Below are 26400 nucleotides of genomic sequence, written 5' to 3' on the forward strand. Positions count from 1 at the left end.
GTCTACAATCTCGTTTTAATATATGGAACTCACGTTTTTACAGAAGTAAAGTTAAATGTTATATTTCTCTGTTATTTAATTAGAATAATTCCTTTTATTTGCTAAATAAAGTTTTGATGAAGGCAAAGATTCAAAACAAAGTGTAAAATACAAAATATGTATAAGTATCGAAAAAAATGTAAATTATGCAAAATCGGAGAACGGTTTTGAGAAAAATTAAAAATATTTTGTTCTGATCGTTTAAAACCTCAATTAGATATTAAAATAACATATTTCAATAAAGGCTGAAAATTTATATTTATTTAATATGGATTTTGTATCTCCTTGTATACTATATGCAAGGGTCCACGATCTAAAGATTTTTCTTAAATTCTTATAAATATCCAATTTAAAAGAATAATGTTAGCACGTATAAAGTAATTATAATCAGAAACACTACACCAAAATCACCGTTCATTTCTCAAAACACTGATACTATTACCTTAATATCCATATTAATAATCTACATGTAATTAATGCGTCTCGTCTTGAGGGAGTCGCCGGAGATGTCATACCGATCCTTATTCAAGGATCAATAAAGGACCGCTTATGTTGTTAATATTATTCGGAATACTAATGACTTCTAGTAGAATAATAATTAGTTAAGCTTACATTTCGCGTTAAGAGGCACCTGGTAATTTAATATTAAACTTGGTTATATTTGAGCGGATCGATGGAAGTTGAAGTCGGAACTTTGATGGAATATTCTCTTTTAATTATTCTGGATAAAATATTTTTAGTTTAAGCTAGCAGTATATTTTAGATTAAGTTTAGCATACTTTTAAAGCTACTCCAAATACAGGGTGTGTCATAACAATGAACCATTACAATAGCAGATCTGCTGATCTGTAGAAAGCGTCAACGTTTAATGATAAAATTCTACAAGCAGCTTTAAGAATTTCTAGTATGATCTACTCATTCACTGTTACACATTTGAGAATAAAATGACCTAAAGACAAAATGACCGTCCTAGACTCCTTTACTACAAAATGCATGTTTTTATGCTGAATATGCAAAATAAAACCGAATAAATCAAAATTATGTTACTGTGTCAGCGAGTTCAACTACATAATTGTTTATTCTCAAAATACTTTAAAGAATCGTTTTCCGAAAAGATTAATTTTCTTTGGAAAGACGTCGCACTTTTTAAATATTCACCAATATTAGTAATTTTATCGCTGATTTCCATGCAGCTTTGATAAACAATGTGGTGTTTAGTAAGAAAATCAAAAATAATAAGCACTTAAATTATTAGTAAAACGGAAATTGTTATAGGTCAATGGTTGCTGAAGATTAAGACTTTCGCATCTACATAAAAAAAAATTTCGAGGAATATTATAAAATGAATTAATTAATGGAAATAATAAAGTAGCAATAATTGTGGTAGAGGCTTCGTTTTGAAACACGGATATATAATTTTTTATTATAATCGAAAGAGCAACATAGAAAAGTGCCCTTTCTCGTAGCAAATTTTCTGCAGTTCAGCACTGTTATATTTGCTATGGCTCAGTATTTCATGATTGCTTTTAAAGGAATATGATGCCTCAAGATTCTTGTAAATTCATCGTGGGTTAAGTGCTATCAAGCGCTAAATGCGGACTTAAAAAAATTCTTCGTTATCTATAAGTGATAATGTTCTATAAAAGTCGACAAACCGTCTTCTGATTAGATTTGACGGATAACGATATTTTATAATGAATAGTGGACATGGTTGGTTAACCGAACAACTTAAACAACAACTTTCATCTTGCTTTCAAGCGATGTTTCAGCTATAGACAAAGAAATGTAGTTAATCACGCCATTTCCGCTAAAATATCGCATGGTAAAAGAGCAGAATTTTTCGATACCTTCTAGCAAAAGTCTCGTTCTTAGAAAATTCCTTTGTCTTCAATAATATCAATAATCTACAGCGACCATTTAAAACGTCTTCGTCCTTTTAAGATCAAAATTGTTATATAAAAAAATATGTGCGTCATGGGACGCTCGACGATTATTAATAGAAACCATAAAACATTGAACTCCTTTTCGCACGATTTCTGACGAAAGCAGTTCCGGCGAATATCCATCCATAGGACACCGGCCCACGGACTACACACTATTATATTCAGACGAAGGAACCACAGTCTACACAATATTACAATAGACGACCGGGCTAATGTGTGCGTCAAAGAGAGAGAACTGCGTAGCTACTTGTCTTTATCTATTACGCAATGCTATCCATTCACACCGTGCCATAAGAAGTTATCACTTCAAAAAAATATATTTCTCTATGAAAACTCCTTAGACCTCCACAAAGAATACCGTAAATTAAAGAATTCGGCATTGCATTGAACGGAGAAAGTGAATATCATTTTCGACACACAATAAAACTGAAACATTAAAAAAACTTATATTTTCAAATTATTGTTTTGGATTGCTCGTGCGGCATCATCGTATGGCACTGTAGAATTATGATCTTTAATAAACTCACCGGTTCGCTATTTATTGTGGGATCTTGTACGGGTTCAAGTGAGAGAACTTTCAAGATTTGATGTCTCTCAGGGTCAGAAACGTACAAATGACCATCTGCAGGTGATATTGCCAGGTAGTACTTGTACGCCACTTGTGTTGACCTGTAAAATTATACAAAGATAGCAAAATTAATACAAATTGTTGACTACATCATTTATATTGCCAAATATTAAAAATTTTAATTAATTTTGATAGAATTAAATGATACAATTTCCATATCGAGCAAAGCAAAAATTGTTGACTAAATGTGTTCCTAAATTTGACAAACGTTGCTTACCGTAACTGTAACACTGTGTACACTTTTCCCTCAGGAGTAATCCTCCGGACAAGGTTAAAATCTCCAACATATATGCTCCCATCGGGACCGCTGGCTAACGATCCAGGGGTCAAAAGTCGGGCATCTTTCGCTGGACCTCCACACTGTCCAGGGCAATCAACGCTACGCTGAAGCCCAGTGCCCATAACTACTTTTACCATTCGTGGGTATTTCTGTAATTAATCATAAGGGCTCTTAAATATTGTATTAAACTATAAACTTGTTTATGTTTTTTTGGGTTTGTTTCATGTCCGGATATTAACTTTGATATTTCTACGCTCAATCCAGTGTTCATTCATTTATAAATGGTTTTCGTTAATACTTTTTCTTGTTAGTAATTATTACCGAAACCCGTTTTCAAAATCCCGTAAACAAAGTCACAATTTAAAACCCTAGAGTTTCTTAAGGACTCGTCTTGCTCCAAAACCCTTTCTACTAAAATAAAGAGAACCAGTAATCTATACTTCCCACGCAAGAACAGCAAATCCGCTAACAGCTACTCGGGGTATTATTACAACTCGTATTTAATTTAGATATTATTTGTTTGCTTCAACTATTTCGTCCCACAACAGTATCCGATTTAAAAGAAACCTGTTCGAATGTCTCTGTTCTTTAAGTGTGTGATTATAGTCCATTATCGTACTTCAATAACAGTTTCCCTTCCTTCGACTATGTAAACAATTTGTTAAATCCCATTTTAGCTTTATCATATATTTACAACTAGTTATTCACACCATAATATATTTATTTTCGTCATTTTAATAAATACTTTTATCTGATCAAAAGTGTTTTAAATAGTTGTATGCTGCAGAATCAAGGTAGTCGATAGAACTTTGAAATGTAATATAAACATCAAATGGCTATTTCTATTGTTTAGTCCAATTCTTTCCATTTACAAACGTTCAAATGAAATTTAGCAAACCATTTTAGTTTTTATATTGTGCATATTTTAAGTGAAATGCATAAATTTTGAATTTATCGTTACTTTTATATGAAAATGCCTCCGTAGATGATGTGAAAGCGAAAACCACCTTAATTTTGTTAGTTGATGATACATAAATGCGTAAATAGACAAAATTGCTCTGATTTGAACTCTTAACAAAAATAAATAACTAATGTCGAAAATTGATGTTTTGTGTAATTAACTGGGTGTTCTTTTGTAGAACTTTGAAATCCCACAAAGTTTTGCCATGCAAGTATTTTGCTAAATTGATAAATGAGTTCCATCTGGAAAATATTTACTTCTTTACAGAATCGTTTCTGAAATCTATCGGTTTGAGGAAATGGCACTCAGAATTGAGCCGTATAATCCAATCTGAGTAAAATCCGCCAAAAATATATGATATCATAATATGATATCATAACTTTGTTATATACCGGGAGTTGCAATTAGGATGGTAAGCGGCTGTATCTTGGAAAGTTTTGTTGAAGAGTGTTCGAAAAAAAAAATTGATAACAAACTTGAAGAAAATAGTTTGCCGGAAATTAATTTCAAATTTCTCAGATCACCGCTAGGTGGCGTAATTGCAAACGGTATTTTAAAAAGTGGATTTTAAACAGAAGTTGTTCCGATAAGTCACACATCTAGTCAGTTTAGTCAAAAAATCATGAAAAACAGTATTACTTTCCTTATGCACTTTTTTGTCAAATGAAGGGTAGGAGGAGAGTCAAACCGCTTAATGTAAAGAAACCTGTAACTCCTAACTAAAAGTTCATAAGGAAAGTAGTACGGTTTTTTATGATCTTTTGACTAAACTGACTAGATGTTTGAGTTATCGGAACAATTTCTGTATAACATCGACTTTTTAAATAGGGTTTGCCATCTAGCTGTCATCTGTCTGAGATATTTTAAAATAATTTAGGGCAAATTCTTTTTTTCAAGCTTGATATCAAATTCTTTTTCCGAACACTCTACAACAAATGCTTTCCAAGATACAGCCGCCTACCATCCTTATTGCGACACCCGGTATATAAAAGCAACCTATTTATCAATGCAAAGTGAGCGTCGTATTAAAATGTGTTTTTGGTGAAGTTCGTTTAAATGTTGAAATCATGAAACACATGGCTTGCTTATTTAAATTAAACAAGTAGTTTAGCACAAGTACGATTTTTATTATCATTTGTGAACACTCTCCGTAATGGAACCAAACCCACCTAAAATAGATGCAGGTGAAGAAAATCTGATAAAATAAAATGCAAAAGTATGCGTCAAGAAGTCGTTCATGAAAATCAACAATGATAATTTTTTTTTCAAATTATTTAATTTAATCAATCGTCAACTCTAATTAATATTTTTGTTTATTTCGAACAAACTTTTGACTTAGTTCTAGTGAGATCAAAAATAATGCTCGTTAATTCGGAATAGTACTCATACTCTAATGAATAATAATGCAAATACTAATATAAATGAAATTAATGAAATGTACCTTGAAATGCAAAGTTGATCCATCTCCTTTTTGGAGAATACCCTCATGGAAATTGTAGTGATGATGAATGTCAAGTCCCCATCCTCCAATATCGGAGATATCGACATCGAATCCTTTGATCTCTGCGGTTTGAGTGGTCCAAACTAGATCGTGACAAGATTCATGCTGGTAGCCAATGGAAACCTGTAATAATTATTACAGTTCAGTTCGTATATGGAAACACATGCAACATATGATAATAGACAGTGTTTAATATAATTATGGTTCCCCAAGAACTTTTTATAAGATCAAAAGTTTACCTTAGCAGCTGCAATTCCATAGACTTTCTGCTTGTAGATATTTCGCTTGTTCCACGCAAACGTGTGGAACAGATTAGGATCAGCTTCATAAGTTTTCACGTATAAGCATCCCTCTATTTCAACACGTACGTGCACGTGCGTAAGTGTACTGGGTATCTTATCATCCGTTAATTTCATTTGAATGGTGGTTAAGTAGCCGAGTGTTTGTGAACTTTGATATAAAATGTTCAAGTTTGATCCTGAAATAAAAAATCGATTGTGTAAACCGAAAGAATAATAAACTTGCAGCAGCAAACTGTAGGTGGAACTTTATAGCGTGCATAAAACAGGAGATCTAATTTATTAAAAACCGACAGTTTTATGGTATAATAAAAATCATATTTATGCCAGTTAGCCGGAATTAAGTTTACTATTTCCATAAAAGTCCCATCTTGCCAAGGGTAATTTTGAATAAGTAAAGAGTTTCTGGAAATCTGCCAATCTAGTTTTAAAACAATGTATTTACGTTGGTGGGTAGTTATTTTTAAAGGAATATACTGATGGAAAACTACATTTCCAGAACTTTTAGGCAAGTAGGTGCTAGAAAAGTGTTTTGGAAGCACTGTAAAGTTGTATGTCTGGGAGATTATTTTTTATTACATGTTACGAAACTTTAGTTCACATATTGCTCTTTATAGTATTTCGAGTTTTCATAATATTCAACTCGTCGTTTCAAGCTGTGTTAACCATTCCTAGTTGAGCGGAAGCCGAAAAATATTATCCATTGTGGATGAAAAAGTTATGAGTAAAAAAATTGGAGAACTGCATTTAAAACGAAACTAATTTTATGGATTTTATATACAGGGTGGGCCAACGAAAAGGTCGCACCTCTATTTATGACTCTCCTGGTCGATTTACAAAAAAAAGCTCGAACACGTCAACTTTGATTTTTAAGGGGACGTCTTGCTCAACATCACTGCATAATACAGGGTGTTTCATAAACAAGATACTACGTCACACTTTTGATTTTCAAATGGAAACCAACTAGTTTTATGTCATTTTTCGATCTTGCCAGAAGTTTGTAGTAAATTTGGTATAACATGTTCTATACCTGTCGTCAACCGGTTCAGTTTTGCGCATGTTGTTGAATGATCGAGGTATTGAGCCATTCGAAAGTATCGCACATGGCCGTTTCTATGGATGCTACTGACAGTTGTCAAAACAACTGTCAAGTGTCAGTCCGAGTCGCCGTCAAGTCTTAATGTAGGCTGAAACGTTTTTTAAACTTAACTACTCGTTTAGGAACCTAATTTAAAACCCGAAATTCTTGCAATAAAATCTGCTGTAAATAATTACATCTACATAATGATTCATAGCAAATTTGCAACATTTAATAATTTCCCTTAAATTAAATAAATGAAGTATTAAGCCAAACTAATATTTATTAGACAAACATATGGATTTCAATGTGGTAACAAATGTTGAAAATGGTGTCAGTTTTCCTCCATACAGTAATAAAGATTTTGTTCAATTCTTTGCGGCCATTTAACAAGCTATCTGAAGAAATGTTCTGCACTCATGTGTAATCCGGTGGCAAACCTCTTCAATCGACTCTGGTTTTGAGTCATAAATTTTGCTATTCAAATACCATCAAAGAAAAAATCCGAAGGATTTAGGTCCGGGGACGTCGGTGGCCATTCAATTGGACCTCACCTACCAATCCATCTCCCAGGAAAGTTGTTATCCAAATTTTGACTTACAGGAGCCACATAATTGGTGGTGCGCAATCTTCTTAAAAGATGAGATAAAAGAGAATATGTTTGGCGTTATGGTAACCGTCGTTTTCTATTATTTCCGTAAGTATTGGATCTATTATTATTATTATATAATTACTATTATATTTTCCAGCATCTCCAGGTATAACTCGCCCGTCAAGTTTCCAGGAATCAAAAGAGGTCCTACAATATGATTTCCTAATATACCTGCCCAAACGTTGAACTTGCTAGGATGTTGGAAATCGACTTCTCCAAATAAATGAGGGTTGAGTCACTCCAATAACGAGAACTATGTCTATTATAAACCCCGTGTAAATACAATTTCCATTCATCTGAGAAGCAAATATTAAACAGCAAATGTCTATTGTTGAGCAACCGTTGACTCATTTGTCCGCAGAACTCCAAATTTCTATCATAATCATCTTCATTAAGTTCATGTACAAGTTTTATTTTGTAAGGATAAAATTAATGACAATATTTTCAATATTCTTCGTATTGACGTGTGAGAAACTTCGGAAGATGTAGCCAGTTGGCGAGTACTTTGGCTATTGTCAAGTGCTACGTGTCCCAAAACCGGATGATCACGGGTCCAGATCCTTCAAACTTCTTAATTAATCTTTCCACATACTTATCGTTAATAGTTCTGTCTGGATGTAACTGATTAAATAAACGAGCTGTTTTTTTGAAAACAATTTCAAACTAAATATTTATTATTTCTACTCTTTGGCGAATGTAAAATTTCATTGTAATGGAAGACGTGCACATTAAGTTGAAAAACAATATAAGCACACACTGACACTTCACGGTGACTCGTTGTTTTTGCTAATCTGTCAGAGGTACCCATAGAAACAGCAAACTGGGATACTTTCGAACGGCCAATATCTCAATCATTCAACAACAAACGCAAATAAAATTGACACGGTTGAAGATCGGTATACCAAATTTACTCCAAACTTGTAGCAGGATCGAAAAATGACATAAAACTAGTAGGCTTCCATTTGAAAATTAAAAGTGTGACGTAGCATATTGTTTATAAAACACTTTGTATAATGCAGTGATCGTTAGCAAGATGTACCTTTGAAAATAAAAGTTGATGTGTTCGAACATTTTTCCTAGATCTACCTGGAGCGTCATAAATAGCCGTGCGACCTTTTCGTTGGCCCACCCTGTATATTTTGTCCATACTTCAGTTTCCACTTTCATCATATACTTTCTATTGCGCGCATATTCTCGGCTCGAAATAACTAACGCCTGATAAATTGGCTAGTCCTTTCCAGAATCTCAAACGTTATCTCTCTAGCTCACCTGGAATGGGGATAGATTCCTGAACAATCTGAGTTTCGGCGAAAATGACGCTCCTGCCCTGCATTCCCCCTACAGCTTCCGGCATCCACGTGCCAGTTATGATTGGTCGCAGCTTCTCAGGATCGTGCTCCTCGCAGACGTTGGGCAATGACCCATCCGAATCGAAGAATGACCTAGATACTCCAGGGAAGTATAACGCTGGATTGCGACTGGAAATGAAGGTTGAGAGAGTTAGGGATTGCTACACTTTGAACTAAGTTTTCAGAGTTGACGCATTCGACAAACATTTCAGAGCAAACGAGAGACTTGACTGCAGTGAACACATATTAAAACCTGCAGTCCTGAAGCAAAATTAGTGCACTAAATAAACACAATGCCGGGATTATAATCAATCAATTAGACGGTGAGTGTTCCAAATTTGGAATACATCAATCAGTAAATAGAGTTGCGATTGAAATGAATATGTATCATAATGGGTACTTAAAAAAAGTAAATTGAAGGTATGTGATGTTTTTTACTAAGGTGTGGTTCACATAGAGAGCTCAAAGAAAGTTGAGACTTACTTTATGTGCGTTGTATATACTAGGTATTCCATAAGCACATGGTCAAAAAGTGACCGCGACGTTGTTTGGCTCAAACGAAGGCGATTTAACGTTAATTTTATTAAGAAAAATTGACTGAGTTCTCTGTTGCTAATGGTCACAGTTCTTCAAAAAAACATGTTCTGAAACTCGCTGGTAATTTGTTTTTATGTAGAGCTAATAATTTGATGAAGCAACTGCGTTCATCCGCTTTTGGGCAAGTGGAAATTCTTGAATGTCGTGGTTCAACAACTACCAGAACCGAATGACCGAAATCAACTGTTTTTTCTTCAGTTGATGTATATGATCTTTTTGACATTTTCGTGATGTAAAATATGGTAGAATTCAATATTTCAATCCAAATATTTCTTGCAAATTAATAATATTTGAGGTATTAAGATCCCAAAAGCTCGCTTCTTTTCGTTACATTTCTGAGGAACGCAATTGAAACGAAATAGTTTCCAAAGCACGACCGACTTAAAACTGTGACCATGCCGATCATTCGATATTCAGATAGCGCTTGGCAATTAATTTATTTTAAAAGAAGATTATCGCTTACTCCGAGAGTTGCAGTTAATGCCTGAAATTGTTAAATAGCATGAAAACAGGAACTTTAACCCATAAACTATTAATGCTACAATATTTTAGATAAAACACAAAAACGTCAAAAATGGACTAGCGGATCAGCCAAAAATGCCAGTTGATTCCAGCCACCAAATAAAAAGTTCTGTTAGTTTTTAGATCACTACACTCAATAATTCCCCACTTGCCCAATGCAGATTGATTGTTTCGCCAAAATATGAGTTTAATATAAAAACAAGTTCAAAGCAGGCAATGTTTCAAAAACCTCATTTTTTTGTAGAACTTTGACTATCGAACCTAGGATCCGGACATTTCTCTTTAATAGTCAGGTCAGATCGTCGTTTTTTGAGTCGTAAGATCGTCGTAATGCCCTTTTGACCATGTGATTATGTTACATCTTATATACAGGGTGACTGAGTTTATAGTAGCAGGACTTTAACGGTCGACAAAAATGTAATTTTAAGATGAAAATATCATACCTACATATATTGAAGAATGCGTTTTTGAGATACAGGCTCATCTTAAGATTCTATAATAAAATTGTATATTCTAGGACTTATCGCAATCCCACTAATTGTTTAGTGTCTTTAGTGAAATTATGAATTAGCTATTTTCCTATTTCAAAATTAAAACAAATTATATCGATAATTCCCTATTTAATAAAAATATAATTCAGAATTACATAATTAAAAATATTGATTAGATATTTGAAGCAAACAAAATTCACTACTGCATGTTATTCAAAACATTTCTTTGATTGGAAAGTTTTCTCCTATTTCGTTTAACTTTGGTTATATCTTCTATTTTGCTCTAAAATAAATTTATAGCTGGTGTATTATCATCCCATTTCCATGAAGAACATAATTTTTTATTCGACCCTATCTTTGCCCGAGAATATAGTGCTGTTGATAGTAAGGTGTGAGTTAAAATAGTACGTGAAGTGGAAGTTTCAGATATTTAACTACTGGACAGTAAATGTAAATTATCTTTGAAGGGTTCAATTCTTTAATGAACTTACTCAATTAGGTGTTGGCTTGTTCCATCTTCAGTGAGTTGCATATGTATAGGCGGCAAAACAATTATCTGATTCCAGGGTACGTATACGGTAATTGTTTTTGGTTTAAACGGTGACCTCTGGAACTGAAGTGTGACGGCACCTCCTCCATTCACTAGAACGTCGAACCTAGAAAAAAACATTTGAATTTGTAATAATTGTAGATTTCAGACAATTTAGCTAACATTTTTGAATGATTCTATAATTTCACATATAAGATATTTGGCATTTATTATACTTTTCATTGCTATAATATCAGGAATGTTTAGATTTAAGATATATGGATTCGATTTTTTAAATTAATCCATATCCAGTTTAAAATTAACGGATTATGAACAATGGCACGATACAACAACCGCGATAGTAAAAATCTCTATCTAATCTAAAAAAAGTTCAACTTTTCCAGACAATATAGATTTGTGTATAATGTACTTAAAAAGAGTCTACCGGCATGTTCACTTCATAAAGACAGGCATCTTTAGAGAGCTCTTGTAAATCTTGCTTGGTCATGTTTGCTTCTAAAGCATTTGATTTAAATTGATATGTTTTAGTCGTTTGAACGAAACCGCAATCTCTCTCAAATGAAACAACAATTTTGAAGCACAATTAGGGCTGGTGAATTTGATTGCATCGGCTGTTGCAAGGTTTCTCGTTTAATGAGCTATATTATCAAAGCATACTGTTTGTAAAATTAATTTTGAATGAAACTAAAATTTGATACTATAATAAAACTAATACACAGGGTGAGTCAGTTTATAGTAGCAGGACTTTAACGGTCTATAGAAAATCTAATTTTAAGATGAAAATATCGTACAAACAGACAGGGTGATTTACGGCCGATTAAGGAGAAGGCGATATCCAATCTATCTTCAAATTTGTACAACGAAGTCTTGGATGTGCTCTATTGGCTATTTTTGATTGCAAAATTTTTTTTGCATTTGCAAAAGTACATGCAACTTTGATATTTTAAGCGAGCCAGATGTATATTATTGAACGCTTAGATTCGCCTTATACAACTGATTATACGATCTGAAGCTGTCTCCGAAATATTAAATAAACAGTAATTAATTTGTTCCAATAGTGGGATTTTCGGTCAACGGATGGTGGTAAAATAAAACACTTCTTTTTAATGGGCCAACGTTTCGACTATTCAAGTCATCCTCAGGGCTCTATGAAGTCAGTGCCATATTTACTCAAGCATAACATAACAACTGAGAGACTCGGTCTAGTAATACACCTGCCTTGAGAAGCATGTTATGCTTCTCAAGGCAGGTGTATTACTATGCATGTAAATATGGCACTGACTTCATAGAGGCCTGATCATGACTTGAATAAAGTCGAAACGTTGGAAAACTACGTGGAAAAAATTAATTACTGATTATCATCACGGTCACTAATCAACCACAACATATATAAATTAATTAATCTTGTAATACAACGCTATTTCTATACCTAGAAATTTAAAATTTTGGTACTCGGTTTGTTCCAAATTACACAGGATGTCTTGAATATACTGACCATTCGGCTAGAGAAAAAACTGCTCTAATTATATTTTTTCAAATAGAACACCCCGTATATTAGTTCAAATACGGGAAGACCATTAAATTTATTATACAATATATCATATTCTTATACCTACCTCAAGGATCAAATATCCGAAATAAATTATTATTCTTTTACATTTTTGCAAAAAATCGATTATTTCGACGTATTTGTTAAAATAGCCAAGAAATGTCAAAATAGTTGAAGATTTTGCAATTAATCAAACCAGTGGCAAGCTTGTCACTCAGCCAAGTTATAGAGACTTTTGTGCATTTTTAAGGCAGTTTAGATTAAATTATTAACCAAACGGAGTTAGAGAATAGTTTCATTAAGCATTAAGCAAAGTTAATTTTGATCGTACCTGTACAATAGCAATATTTCGCATAAACTTCCAATACAAAAAGACGAGTATCTATAAGCTACTCGTGCTGCAAAGTTTTCACGAACCCCTTGTAAAAGGTGTAATAATTACAAATAAATTTAATTTTTCAATTTGTCAGTTTGAAGACCCATAATTACGTAAGGAAGCCAAATCGGATTTTTTTTATATGAAATATTGGACTTATTTTCAGGTCTTCTGTTGGCCCTATCATTGTTGACCAACAATTTCGGGACAACCTGTATGGAGTACAAACATGAAGAAACCTCAGCTCATCTTGCTTTAGGCGTGAAACAATTCTTAATTCAACAGTTTGATAGACGTATAATCGGTGGAGCAGAACAACATCCCTGGACCCCCAAGATATCCTGATGTGTCATGATTCTATTAATATTGTGGGGCCACATAATAAAATATGGTTTTAGCAAATAACATCAGAAGCTAATACTGTTAATGGAAGCATTACTAAAACAGCACAAACAATCATAAAAAGACATTTTGTGGTTGAAAGATTAGCACTTGACATGTCCTATCATATTAAAAAAACGATTTAACCGACAAGCCACTCCCATATTTACTTTAGTTCCTTTTTCCTGTAAGCACTTGTGTGTAATAAATGCATTATTATTCGTTGAAAATCTGATATTGCAGCATCAAGTTGACATACTTTCTGCACAATGCAACAATCTGTAGAATATTAATAATTTGATTCATTTAAGTGAATTAAATTATTTTTAATTTTGCAGCTTCTGTTTTTTTAATTTTGCTTTAATGAACTTACATATATTTTATTTATTAATATTCAAACAGTAAATTATCAAAGTGCCATTTAAATCGTTATGTCAAAAATTATATAATTGGCAGAATTTATTTCCTTCAGCTTTGTAAAATTTGATTTTTAACAAATAGAGCGTAATTTGATCAAATTAGTATCAACAACCTTTGGTTAGTTTACTAGTAAAATTAAAAAAAAAAACACTTGTTCTGTGTATAACCCACCCAGTTCAATTTATTATAACTGAAATAATTGTTTCACATTTTTAAAATCACTAGGCCTATTTCCAATGAAAACATTAAACATTTCATAGTTTCAAGTTTCGCGTCTGCACTGAGCAACGCTGATCTAGACATACGAGTACAAACCAATTACATAAAAGCAGTGGTTTATCCAACATAAGTAAACCGAAACAATGCGAATTTCTGACGAAAGGGAGATTTCTTAATTGAAATTTAACCCGACTGGCTGGAAGACTGAAAACAGCAGAACCACATCAAAGATCGCTCTAATTTCTTTATAATTTTAAGGTTTTTGTCTTACACATCAGAGCAAATTAAACATAAATATTTGCTTTCTAATTAATCAGACGTCATAATATCGACAAAACAGACAATTGTAGCGCAAAACTAAACATTTTAGAATCTAATTAAAATACTTTAGAACACTTAAGTGTGTTTAAAGCCATATAAAATTTTAGAACTTGATCGGGGCACAGCAGTCTGAAAAACTATTTTCTAACAAAAGTATTTATAGCCGAAAGCAAAATTAGTGTAAAGTGGAACAAAATTGGGCAAGATGATTTCATCATTTAAAACGAAACGCAAATCCTATTACAATAGACAGCCCTTATTCTACAATGAATCAGATTCCCGTCGGCCTTGTCAAAGTTCCGACATCAGGCTCCGTTTTGGGTTTTATTTTAATGAGATAAAATTACTCTACTGTGAAGCACGGCAAAGTAAAAGAAAGCTATAAAATACGACAAATACTTCGTTAAATAAAAGACTGGAACCCTCCGACGTTTACTTTATCATTTGAAACCGTAGATTTGCTTACTTTCTTTGTATAAACAAGACGGCAAAGGATCAAACTAAAAGTAAATCCAGCTTTCGGGTGAAAGAAAATTAAATTAGATGTAACAGAGGCGTAGGAATATTTTAATTGCTGAGCAGCATAATTTGTCTCAGTAAGCTGAAACCCTTACATAAAAATAAACATGTATATACAGGGTGATTCAAAAATGGCGTTATTTCTGTGGAGATGTTGTCTGGGGGTGTTTCAGAAGTACAGAAAATATAGTAAAAATATTTGTTATTAAAAACTGAGATATTTGCAAAAAGCAAGATCAGAAGAATAGCAACGTTTTTCAAGGCAACCTGCCTAATTAGCATTACGTAAATGCCTGTTGCTTCTTAATTATCACAAACTGGCGTAACCATGAGTAGACATAAAACAGAGAAAGTAAAAGTGGCATTGAATATTTTGATGTTAAGATGACGGTGTCACTTTGCCGTCAGTGCTGCCAACCTTTTTGCGGTAAAACGTGCCTGAAGCCGCCACAGATGTCAACAAAAGAATTCGAACAGAGCCACACATTTTTAACAACAAATAAAATATAATTAAGTTGTTAAATCACATGAGGTGTTCGAAGTTGAGCCCGTTTAACTCCCAACATAATTGTGCGTGCCCGTATCAGATCACTTTATTGTGCACCTTTGGCAGCAGTCTGCTGTCACATTTTTAGTAGCTTGCTTCTTGTATTCAGTTAGTTAACTCGTGCTCAATTTGTACCGGTGTTGAGTAAACCAGATATTTAATGGGTCGTTGTGTCCCGTGTATTTTACTTACAAGGCAGGAATTTAGCACTTCCTCGAGGGAGTTATCGAGATAATTATCCGGTACCTGGAAAAGTATCAGTTGTTGTGAAAGGTTCCGATCTCAGGGAAGGATCTGCTGCAATTATCTCCATATGCCTGTTCCGTTTGAGCATCTCACGATCGTCCAGTATCGCGTCAGTTCCTGAAGCCAATCGTTCAGTGTCTTTAGCGTCCTTACAGCTTCTGCTGTGTTACTGGGGCATTCCCATATAACTAATAGCATATCCGCTAATTTGATGTTGGCCTATATTTTGCGAAAGAAGCTTCAAAGTAAGTCACAATTTGACAAATGCTTTTTATTCTAGGCAAAAGCTTTGTACCTGTACCTTCCTGATAATGACCATAACATCATTACGTCTTTAACTTTTCATCAAAAAATTGCAGAAGAGTACTTTTTAAACATTTTCGTAATTTGGAGTAAAGATAAAGTAAAACTTTTCTGTTCGAATGTTATGCGAAGTATATTAATAAGCTACCAACAATCAAACATGAGGCATTTCAAAATAACGCTTTTTAACAAAGTTGAAATTCAATTGTTCTGTTCAAATCTTTTTCGGCAATTTTCGACATTTTCGGACAAAATGTTTTGAATTTTTTTCTCGTATTCTTCAAATGCGCCCCTCCTATAAACCCTTAAGAGCAATGACGCCAATTTTGAATCACCCTGCAGAGAGAATTATTTGATATAAAAATATTAAGCCAAAAACATTTAAAAAACGTTCGATAATAAAAAACTCTTTGCTAGTGAAATTAAGTAAAATAGTCGGGATCTCACAATTGATGATTACGATTTAGAAAAAATGCGATAAAAACACTTTCAGTTAGTTGCAGAAAACAATTTGTGGCTGGATACTGCAAACCTTTTGAAATTCATATAACCATGATAACCTCGCCATATACAAAATGTGTTCAACACTCAATGATAAACTTTTGAACGCACATAGCTGTTTTCTGGATACATTAAATTCCAATAACATAACTGTCTACTTTCAAACAGGCAAAACTCGCGTAAACTCGAGAGAGTTTACCAGAAAACATACACTTGTTCAAATAACTGAATTTTTTCGAAAATTTTAACGACAACTTCATTAAAACTTATTCAACAACTATATAGAAAATCAATAGTCTGGCTGTGTTTGGATAAGCAACCTGCCCCTCGAATACTTGGTTTATTGATAGAGTTATGAGTAAAAGTTGCAGTTAAACAATGATTGAACCAGTGCAAAACATTCTACTTCTGTTTGATTTTTTATTGCGAATTAAAGTTTGGTTAATCATACGGGCTTCATTCCGTTCATAATCATTTGCTTTTAAAATTCTAAATGTTATTTAAGTGAGCTTAAATTTTCAAATCAATTTAACAATTTCAAAAATAAATGAATGATTCGCTCAATGAATTTTCTTATCTAATTTAAAGATTCATAAATCTGAATGTTTTTCATTGATTTTTTATTGCACAGTACCAACTAGTGTTTATGAAGTCATTGTTTTTCATTTCCATGATATGTTGAAGAAAGTAAGAAACTACAAGATACACGATAACTGGCTTTCTAAATACAATGTCAGATATTGAAAATTATTAAATCACTCAATTTTCTTACCAACTTAAACAGAAAGCGCTCACAATTCTTAGTCAATTTTGTCAAAACCGGCAATTTTGTACCTTTTCTAGTGGCAGAATATCTAAACCTCCTTATAATTGATTTTTCAATAAGTTAAGGTAACGGTCTGCGGTTAAAATGTGGTGGCAAATGAAAGGTCCCAATATTCAAAAATTTTTCTTAAATATTTTTTTGTAAATACTAATTGACGTATGTTAGAACTGATAAGTGAAATGTTGTTACCGTTTACTAGTAAAGATGGGTATAATTTATAAAAAACTGCATTTTTTCACGCAAGAACCGAAACAAATAATACTGGCACATCGTTGACCTCGCTATTAAAAGTGCTTCCTAATCCGGTATGTACCCTTTTTTCGGTCCACATGAACAACAAACGTTAATAATGGTTTTAAAGAGACGAAGCGTTGTAATACATTTTCATCGATCATGTTTTAGAGCTCTAAAAGGTGCAATGACAAAGCATGTTTTGTTTTTTGATATGATTTGAAATTCAAAAAATATATAATATGTTTTTAGCATCTTTCCAATGAGCCGCAGTAATCCATTAAAATGAAAGGTAATCTCCCAATTTTATTCTAGATTTTTTGTTTGTTAACTTTTCAATTTCTTTCACGGCCGTTTTATAAGTAGAGAGTAAAATAAACTTACCATCCTCCATTCCTCGTCAAAGTGAATCCAAACTTGGATTCTCGGTCTACGGATACTCGAATTCCAACAATGCCCAGGCCCTGAGGAGACACCACTTGTCCTCTCATCACTGCTACTCGACTATATTATGAAAACGAACAATCAGTTAAGTATTTTGATTAAAATTAAGTATACCAAAATAAAATATACCATCATTTGTAATCAACAAATCTGAATTTTGGAATCCGCCATCAAGCCATTTAAATTTTATTATTGTTTTGCAATTATAATCAATTTAATATATTACACACATTAATAGTTATTGAAGCTTTCTTCCTAGAAATAACCAAATTTTATTAGATAGAGGAACATTTAAAATCTGATAAAAATAATAGAAAATAATTACACTTAGATTATCAGTTTTATTGTCAAATTGTTTCAATGTGATATAATACTCCACATCGAAACTTACACAGTTAAAATAGCAAAACAAAGGGCATATGAGGGTGGCTTCCAATAAACAATTCAGTTAGACAGAAAATCCAAAGAAATGGAATTTTTGAATGAAATGGAAGAGTTCATGCAGAACTTGTAGCAATATATGTTAAGCACTGTATAATATGTAAGCGGTATGGAGCCGTAATAATGTAAAAAATAATATAGAATCATGCCGGAAACAATATTAGTGCCGATAGCTTTTTTGCTCGTACGATTTCACATTTCCTATGCAAATTTTACATTATTACAACAAAGTTACTCAGGCAATCCTTTATTACTGACTAAATGAGCAAAGATGTCTATATTACAAAAACAGGGAATGTGAACTGGTCAACTTTTGACGTGGGGAGTTTGTTCGCTTAGTCACTATGATCATAATGAATATTTATAAGCTATATTTTAAACATTAAGTATATTTGTTTTTGGAAGGTTTAAATAATTTTAAGTTCAATTGGATTAGTTTTTACTTACCAGATATCTCTCTTGTGCGGCTAAATAGATAGAGAAAATCGGACGGCGTATATGATGGCAAGGATGTATTCAAAAGCATTAAGAATAGAATAATATAAGCATTCAATATGAACAACTGAAACTGCCTGCAAAGGGATAATTGAAGATTTTTATAAATTATCGTGTCATCTCGGCAAGGGCATTAAAATATATTTTAAAACTTTAGAAGAAAGGTAACTCAGGTATAAACAATTTTCGCTTCGAAATCATCTTGCCGGAACCTTGGTAAAATTAAACAGTGTATCTACGTTGCATCTGAAATACTCCATTTTAGATTTGTAGCATTAATATAACTTTAACACCAACCATTGGTTGGCGGCTTGCATATACTCGTTATCATTTCCTGTATAGTAAAGTGTGTACTTTAGACACGCAATTCACTTATGCCTTGTTTACGGCCATTGGATACTTACTCATGTTCTCAGTCTCATATTAAAGAGCGGTGTTAGAAATCATTACCCAAAGGGGAAGTGCATAATTAATGTATCACACAGTGCAATCCCTAATTGGTTGGCACGCCTACACGCCTTATAAATACTCATTATGATAGTGACACAGCAGTTAAACTTTAACAGTGTGTATGTGAATATTGGACAAAATGCAACGATGCAGAATAAGGGTCCCTTTGGGAAAATTAATTATAAGAGGTGCGATAAAGGATATAGGGTTTTACAGAGGTCATGGGTTAATGTGTATAGAGCATCTGGTTAAAGCATAACAAGAACTTCAATTTCTCAGTTCAGTTCTCTGAGGTAATTAAACGCGGGTTTTATCCGCAGAATGTTAACCGCCAGAAAAAATACTTCTTACGCTTTATACAGCTGACCCTAAGGAATGAGTTGACACGTAGACAAGGGTAGGAAGTCGGTTTGAGCCGTCAAATAATAAAAATGTGTTTAATGTTTTATTTGTTTTATTTCTTTATAGATCGTGTTACTACTGACTGCGCCAAACAAGCTAAAATTTGATAGTACTGTTGAAAAAGTAACATCGACTTAATAAATAACGAAATACGAATCAAATCTTCTGTTTTGTTAACTTTCGGATATTCCCAGTGCATCTGAGATATTTCGCAGTTATTGACTTCTGGATCTGAATAGAAAAATAAACCAATTTTCATTTATTGAGTTTACTACTGAGCCATTTTACCTCATATTGAAACTTTTGACAACTTGATGCTTAAACTGTTACAAAATCCATCACTATTACACTTAATCCGTCTCAGCTCGTTTTTCCTATGTGTGTTCGTGATAGTTTTGTCGATAAACTTTTATAAAGTTCAACATTGACTGATTTCTTTTTATGATTGGACTTTTTCGTAAAACTCGCAGGAAACAACGAACGATTCACATGGATGATGCTGATTTTTTAATTGAAAATAACGTTGTGTGTTAATGGCACAGCACTTAATTGGTTCATGTCTACACAGAAACATATAGTGAGAATAAAAAAAAGTAAGTATTTAAAGGGTAAATGGTTTCTTCTTAATAATGTATGTTATGTAAAATTCCTCATCAAATTTTAGCTTGGATTCGTTTCTACGGGCAGTTTCCTTCTTTCTTACCTTTCTTGCGAATATGAGGCTTTTTTTCTAATTATGAAAATTTGGAAAACATATTAACTTCATGTTGAGCAGACATCTAGGTAGATACAAATCTCTGCAATTGTTACAATGTGATTTTACGCTGTTGAAAGAAAACGTTACGGTGTTTCAATGGTGACTCCGCGTTCGCTTTGGAAACACTAGTAGTTTTTCTTTCACGGTATTAGTGACTTAGTTTGCATATTAATGCTATAAATGAGTTATGAAGAAATATACATATGGCGCAGCGACAGAGCATACTGTTACATTGCAAAGGAATAGACTTCTTGCAGATCGATTATTATGAAACACGTATTTTCAAACCGCACGGCTCAATTATGAAAGTGTTTTAAGTTCAAAAGAGTTTGAACTATGATTTGATGAAAAATAAGTGTCTCGTAATACCCACGGCAAGAAAAATAAATAAATGACATACCAGAAGAAGCATGAACGTATAACACACAAAGAACAATACATAAAATTCCTGACGAACAAACAGAAATGTGGGGTCGTATGAAGTGTCGCATCGTTTTCAGTTTTGCATGTTGGATCAGGAATAATATTGAAAGGTTCATTTAAAAAACTGAACTTATCAAAACAAATTTGATCTTAATAGAAATTCTCGATATTCGAGTGCAGAAAGTTGTAATGTTGTGTCAATATGAAATGTACGTTTACATAGAAAGTTCGATCTATCAGTCCCAGTTTTCGGAAGTTTTCTATAAATAATTATTGAATGATTTCGGCATTCTTTAGACGGTATGCGGATTGTAGACTTGTTTGGGGCTGCATAAATAATTTGAACCAGTTTGAGGTTCTAAATCAAGACAGGTTGGGATATAGTTAAACCTGGACGAAAGACCAAGTGAAACATCGAACTGAAAAGTTATATTTCTTAATAGCCGTGATCGGCTATTGACTCGTATTTTTAAGTTTTAACCATCTAATTGTGAAGAAAACTTCAACCGTTACCGATCAGTTTTAAAAATGGTAGCGAAGTAAGTCATGAAAATATTCGTTTTGTGGTGACTATTCCAAGTTAAAGCTCGGAAAATCAAATAATGACGTTGAATGAAAATTAAATTAGCGATGCACATACAAAACTGAAAACAGGACAACCTGAAGGAAAATCCAGCCTTCTGGATGCTTAAGGATCATGAAAGCGACCTTGGTATAGCCAATGAACTTGAAGATGCGTGTCTGATCAGGCTAGACCTTCCATGTAAATCTGATGTATGTAACAGGCAGTACATAGATAAACAGACAAACAGACAGAGAACGAATATGCGAGTATGCTGCGACTTACCGCGGTGTAAAGGAGTTCCAGAACTCGCTACAGGTTGCAGCAGCGACACAGAGAACACAAGAGACAGGACAGTTACTAATCACTCCAGTAATACCATATGCTTGATATGAATGTTTTATTTCAGGAAAAAAAATTAGCTGTTTAGAACTAGAATATCGAAAATTGAGTCCCTGAATCATTTAGTTGCTAACTTTCGAAGGTAAGTTAGAAATAAATCTTTCGGAAGATAAAGCGGGTTTGCCTTGGCATCTCGTGGTTTATTTCGAATTTTGAGCAACAAAAATACAATTAACAATTTACAGTGAATTAATGGCAGATTTGCTTTCAATATGGGGTATCATCGGATATGTGTCCTATTGGGAAAATATTGTATCGATATCTTGCAGAACATAAAACTTGCATATCGCATATGTATTACATTAGCATTTCAATTGTCAAGCTAAGAATCTCGATAAAAACAACTTACTCTTGATGCTAATCAGTTTTAGGTAATCTAGATTTTTAGGTACATTTTATCAAATTATAATCCAGGTTTGACATTTTAATACCTAAATACGGTATAGAATTACTTGACATTTGAAATTACGTTCAGTTTCAAGTCATTTAGCGCACGCTCACTTGTTCGTTCAGTCAACCGATTTAATGACAGGACAATATGACGGACACACAATTAAACAAAAACTCAAAATTAAAACAAAACTATTATACTACAGACAAATGACAGACACAAGTTAGCAAATATAGGTTCGGTCTACGTTAAATACATAGGGATTTTTCGTTGGATGTTGCCACTATATGTAGTTTTATTGACGCGTAAATACGTCCGGTTTAAAAACACTAGCAAATAAATATATTTTTCTGGTGAAACTTTACCCAAACTTAGCTGACCTGGTTAAAAACCTGCGCGCGGAGTACTTGCAAGTGAATGAGAACTCAGGGAATAATAAAAATTTTTGTCCCTACGACCGACAAAAATGGCATTATTATTTTCGAAAATTATGATATGCGCTGTGTGGCAATTTTTTCATAGTACGTGGTTATTTTCAGCCGACAAAACGTCTTTAATTTACGATAAACTTAAAACATATTAAGTTCTGTGCAGTTTTAAATCTAGGCGCTGTTATCATAAACGTAAACAAAAATTCGTATAACTCTGATAACAACGCAAAAAACTCTTTATTAATTACTTTTTCTGTCATTTCAAAAATGATTTCGCTTGACGGAGTATGAGGCTGTTAACTTGCGTTTAGGAACGCAATGGGATTTCTTTATTATGTTATGCTAATTACTTTATTATTTTAAGGATAACTTAATAAAAATCTATCTAGTTTTTATAAGCACTGATCCACGCTGGTCAATAGTTACAGTACTCAGGAAGAAGAAAATATTTGTATTTTTTTATATTTGATAATGGTGTTAGTATTAAAAATGTCTCTGATCAGAATCTTATATTGGAAACTTCTCGACTGCTGAATGACGAAAATAAACACGTTTTCGTTACTATAAAACCTTGCGATCTTGTAAAATGTTCATAATTTGGCAAATATAGAAATAGAAATAAAATACTTACAACTTAAAAATTCTTACTCGTCAATATTTTTATTAGAACAGCTAGAATTATTAGAACAGCCATTGGCTGTGCTTTTAAATTGGATTTATTTTTCAATTAGACGTAAATTTTATTATTTTTCAACAAAGGGACCTTTGACACAGTATCACTGTAAGAAACGCCACTTGTTTAAACCAAACTTGTATTCCTCCATGAATATTCCGACATAAAGTTATTTTAGTGGCTCTAAGATTTCCTAAGTGAATGTCTTACGATTTATTTAGGCCATGCGAATATATCATTTACGTTGTAGTAATTGATCTAATTTTGAAAATATTGCCACCTATCAGAATAAAAAAATATATAGAAAGACTTATTCTTTATTCCTCTTTAGGACTATCCATCCACTATTAAATTTCCACACTATTACATTTCCCAAAAATTTTACCTATATGAACAATACTTATTAGAGATAAGTAGAAAAAGTCGTCATAAACAGTGTAAATGTAATACTTAAAAAATAAAATTTATATACACTCGTAAACGTAAATTAGATATTAATATAAGTTTATTTTTCTTTAAATTATAAATTCGTGTATTTTTTAAATTATTAAAATGCTGAAACGCAGCTTAAATACATAGTGCTAAAATGAACCACTTAGAAAGCAAATTAAATTTTCAGTTCATCTACAGCTAGCTGATTATTGTTTTGTATTAAAAAATGCTATAATACTGTTTTAAATACTTATAGTTTCGAAAACCGTGCTTTATTTCAGTCATTAACAATGCTCAGTTAACCAAAAGGATACGTGCGGTAAAAAACTAATACTTAGAAAAAACTTAAACTTGGATCTTAAAAGCAATGGAGATTTGTGCCCATTGGTTCAGCGAAGAGCTGCGAATTAATACATTCATTTTGAGTGCTAATAAACATTTTAATGAACATAATCAAAAATTAACTTTGCATGATTATGCATATCTGTAGATTATTTTGTTGAAAGATGTTAGATATTTGATGCCTGAACATCCGTCAACTTATTCAGAGAAGCACATAATCAAGCAGATATTGTAGAAAACCCATTGATTCAATTTTTTTTATGTTTTTGTGTTTTCGTCATACAATGGAATAGGGTGTTTAATTAGATTTGAATAAGCTAAGCCGAAAGAAAATTTATAAAGCCAAATAATTTATTCAGTCGCATAATGCGAATGATTTAATAATTCTTTAAATTACCACGAAAACCGTACGTTAATGAACCATTAATCTGAATTTTGAATTAATAAGATTTTACATCCTGGTGAAATATGAAATATATAATTAAATGCCTCTAAAGTATGAAATCTATCAATAATATTATTGCGTTTGGCATAAATCTACAATATTAGTTTTGCCTATTTAGTAATTACGATTCAAGCATTTCCATTTGGGACGAATAATGCCAATACAAATATTTACCCTATTTGGTATATTTAATATAAACCAACAACAGAATTCTCCCCACAGCATCGCATATCCAATATTATACATTATACACGGTTCGTATCGATCTACGTTTGTGTTTTGTTGTTTCTTCCGTTCTTTATCACAGAGCGGTAGCAGTCTGTGGGAATTTTATCAATTCATTTCAGTCAAGAAGATAAAATTTAATTTACATCAGCAGTGAAAAATATGAAAGAGTCAAATTAAAATTTATAGTTATGGGTTGTAGCAGAAGCAGAACCCCATGTAACAGTAAAAAATGATTAATATATATGGTTGCTGTAAAGCTATACAAGGTGTTTCATGAAGAAGGGGCATTATTCTACGTGCAAAAATTTATAAATAAATATGAGCTAAAAAATTCTTTGATACGGATTTACAGGGTGTGTGAAATTTAATTTAAAAAATGCCAAATGATAAATTTCTTCAAAACGCTTAGAGATATTTTAACAAAATTTTCCAAGGATCTCCAAGAATTCAGGGAGAAAATACCTTGATGCTTTTTGAAGAAATTTGTCATTTAGCATTTTTTGCGTATTTCGCAACACCATATGAATGCCCATTGAATGTTGGCCCAAAATGGCCCACAAAGTTTGCCAAATTTGCAACAAATTATAAAAGATATGTTTATTACAACTACACGCACATCTAGGGTGCTGTATGCGTAGTATTGGTAAGTTTTGAGCTTAACTTTTGTTGGCATTTGGATACATCGTTTTCACTCTTGCATTTACGGATAAACAAATGTACATGACCTGTATATGATTATCCTTACAATTGGATTGCATTTGTTATTCATCAATATTTACTTATAGGTACATTGAGCCAAATTTAATTCTGAAATCTACTTTTAATTCTTCTACTTTTTAAAGGGTAGATATAGGTATAATTCCTAAACTAGTCAATTTACAGAAAACAATTTTGACGGTCGCATATATTTACCATGTTATCTACTCAGTCTATTTTTCACTTCAATTAATCTAGGTACTTTAGTAACAATTCAGTTATGAATTTTTTTTAAAGTAATGAAAATTATATTTACTTGTCGAGCAGGAACTCATAGTTAACTGTATTTTAAAGACAGAATACAGCAAAAAATTACGATAGAGTGAATATAACAAAAAAATAAGTATTATTTCCTACGATTTTACAATACGGGAAACTTTCACGTAGTAAGTAACTCTTTTCCAATTTAGTATGTACAAAAACAATATATTTATGGAGCGATTAGACGGGAAGTGCACCCAAATTCTATTAAGTACTCCTCCTACCAGTTTCAGTCTTAAAAGGCAATTCGTAGTCAATCTGAATTATATGGAATATTTCCCAGGGTAAACCAATTTGCTTGGGTGAATGGCAAGGAAAATAGGGACATTCAAATGAAAATATATCTTCATTGCAATGTAAATGGCTCGCCAACTTCCGTATTGATCAAACAATGAAAACACAAAATTCAAAGCGGGTTGTGGAAATTTGGTAAAAATCTTATCTATATCAGGATGTACCCGAATTTACATTCAGTTCATGTCACGGAGACATCAAAATATCGTCGAGAAAATATTGCTTTATTCGGGTAAAACGAATTACAGGTGATTTAAGATTTTGATAACTTCAAGCTCGGATTTGCGACTTAACTAAAAAAGAACTTCGTAGTCGTTCGAATAATTTTCAAAACATTGATCACAGCTATTCATTTACATTTTTTAACTATACATAATATATACATGTATGCATAATGTTAGCAAATAGCAAACATTTGAATAAATTCTTCACTTCTTTCAGA

The 26400-nt window shown here is 32.7% G+C and overlaps 1 protein-coding gene across 4 annotated transcripts in view; it reads right to left on the bottom strand.

Moving 5' to 3' along the window:
• Positions 1–26400, bottom strand: part of LOC109535451 (teneurin-a) — a 272613-nt gene that overhangs the window by 34207 nt on the left and 212006 nt on the right. For 3 of the 4 annotated variants that reach the window (XM_048661444.1, XM_048661445.1, XM_048661442.1), the window contains 8 exons: positions 21589–21615; positions 17714–17833; positions 10832–10996; positions 8651–8859; positions 5592–5830; positions 5293–5475; positions 2828–3039; positions 2510–2651 (listed from right to left, as the gene is read on the bottom strand). In XM_048661444.1, the coding sequence (XP_048517401.1) occupies positions 2510–2651; positions 2828–3039; positions 5293–5475; positions 5592–5830; positions 8651–8859; positions 10832–10996; positions 17714–17833; positions 21589–21615 (1297 nt within the window). The remainder of the gene's footprint in view (positions 1–2509; positions 2652–2827; positions 3040–5292; positions 5476–5591; positions 5831–8650; positions 8860–10831; positions 10997–17713; positions 17834–21588; positions 21616–26400) is intronic. The other variant, XM_048661443.1, reaches the window with a different exon arrangement.

This window comes from Dendroctonus ponderosae, unplaced genomic scaffold (assembly GCF_020466585.1).
Source record: "Dendroctonus ponderosae isolate FM_Combo_2020 unplaced genomic scaffold, Dpon_F_20191213v2 Dpon_F_20191213_1, whole genome shotgun sequence".
NCBI classification, from domain to species: Eukaryota; Metazoa; Arthropoda; class Insecta; order Coleoptera; family Curculionidae; genus Dendroctonus; species Dendroctonus ponderosae.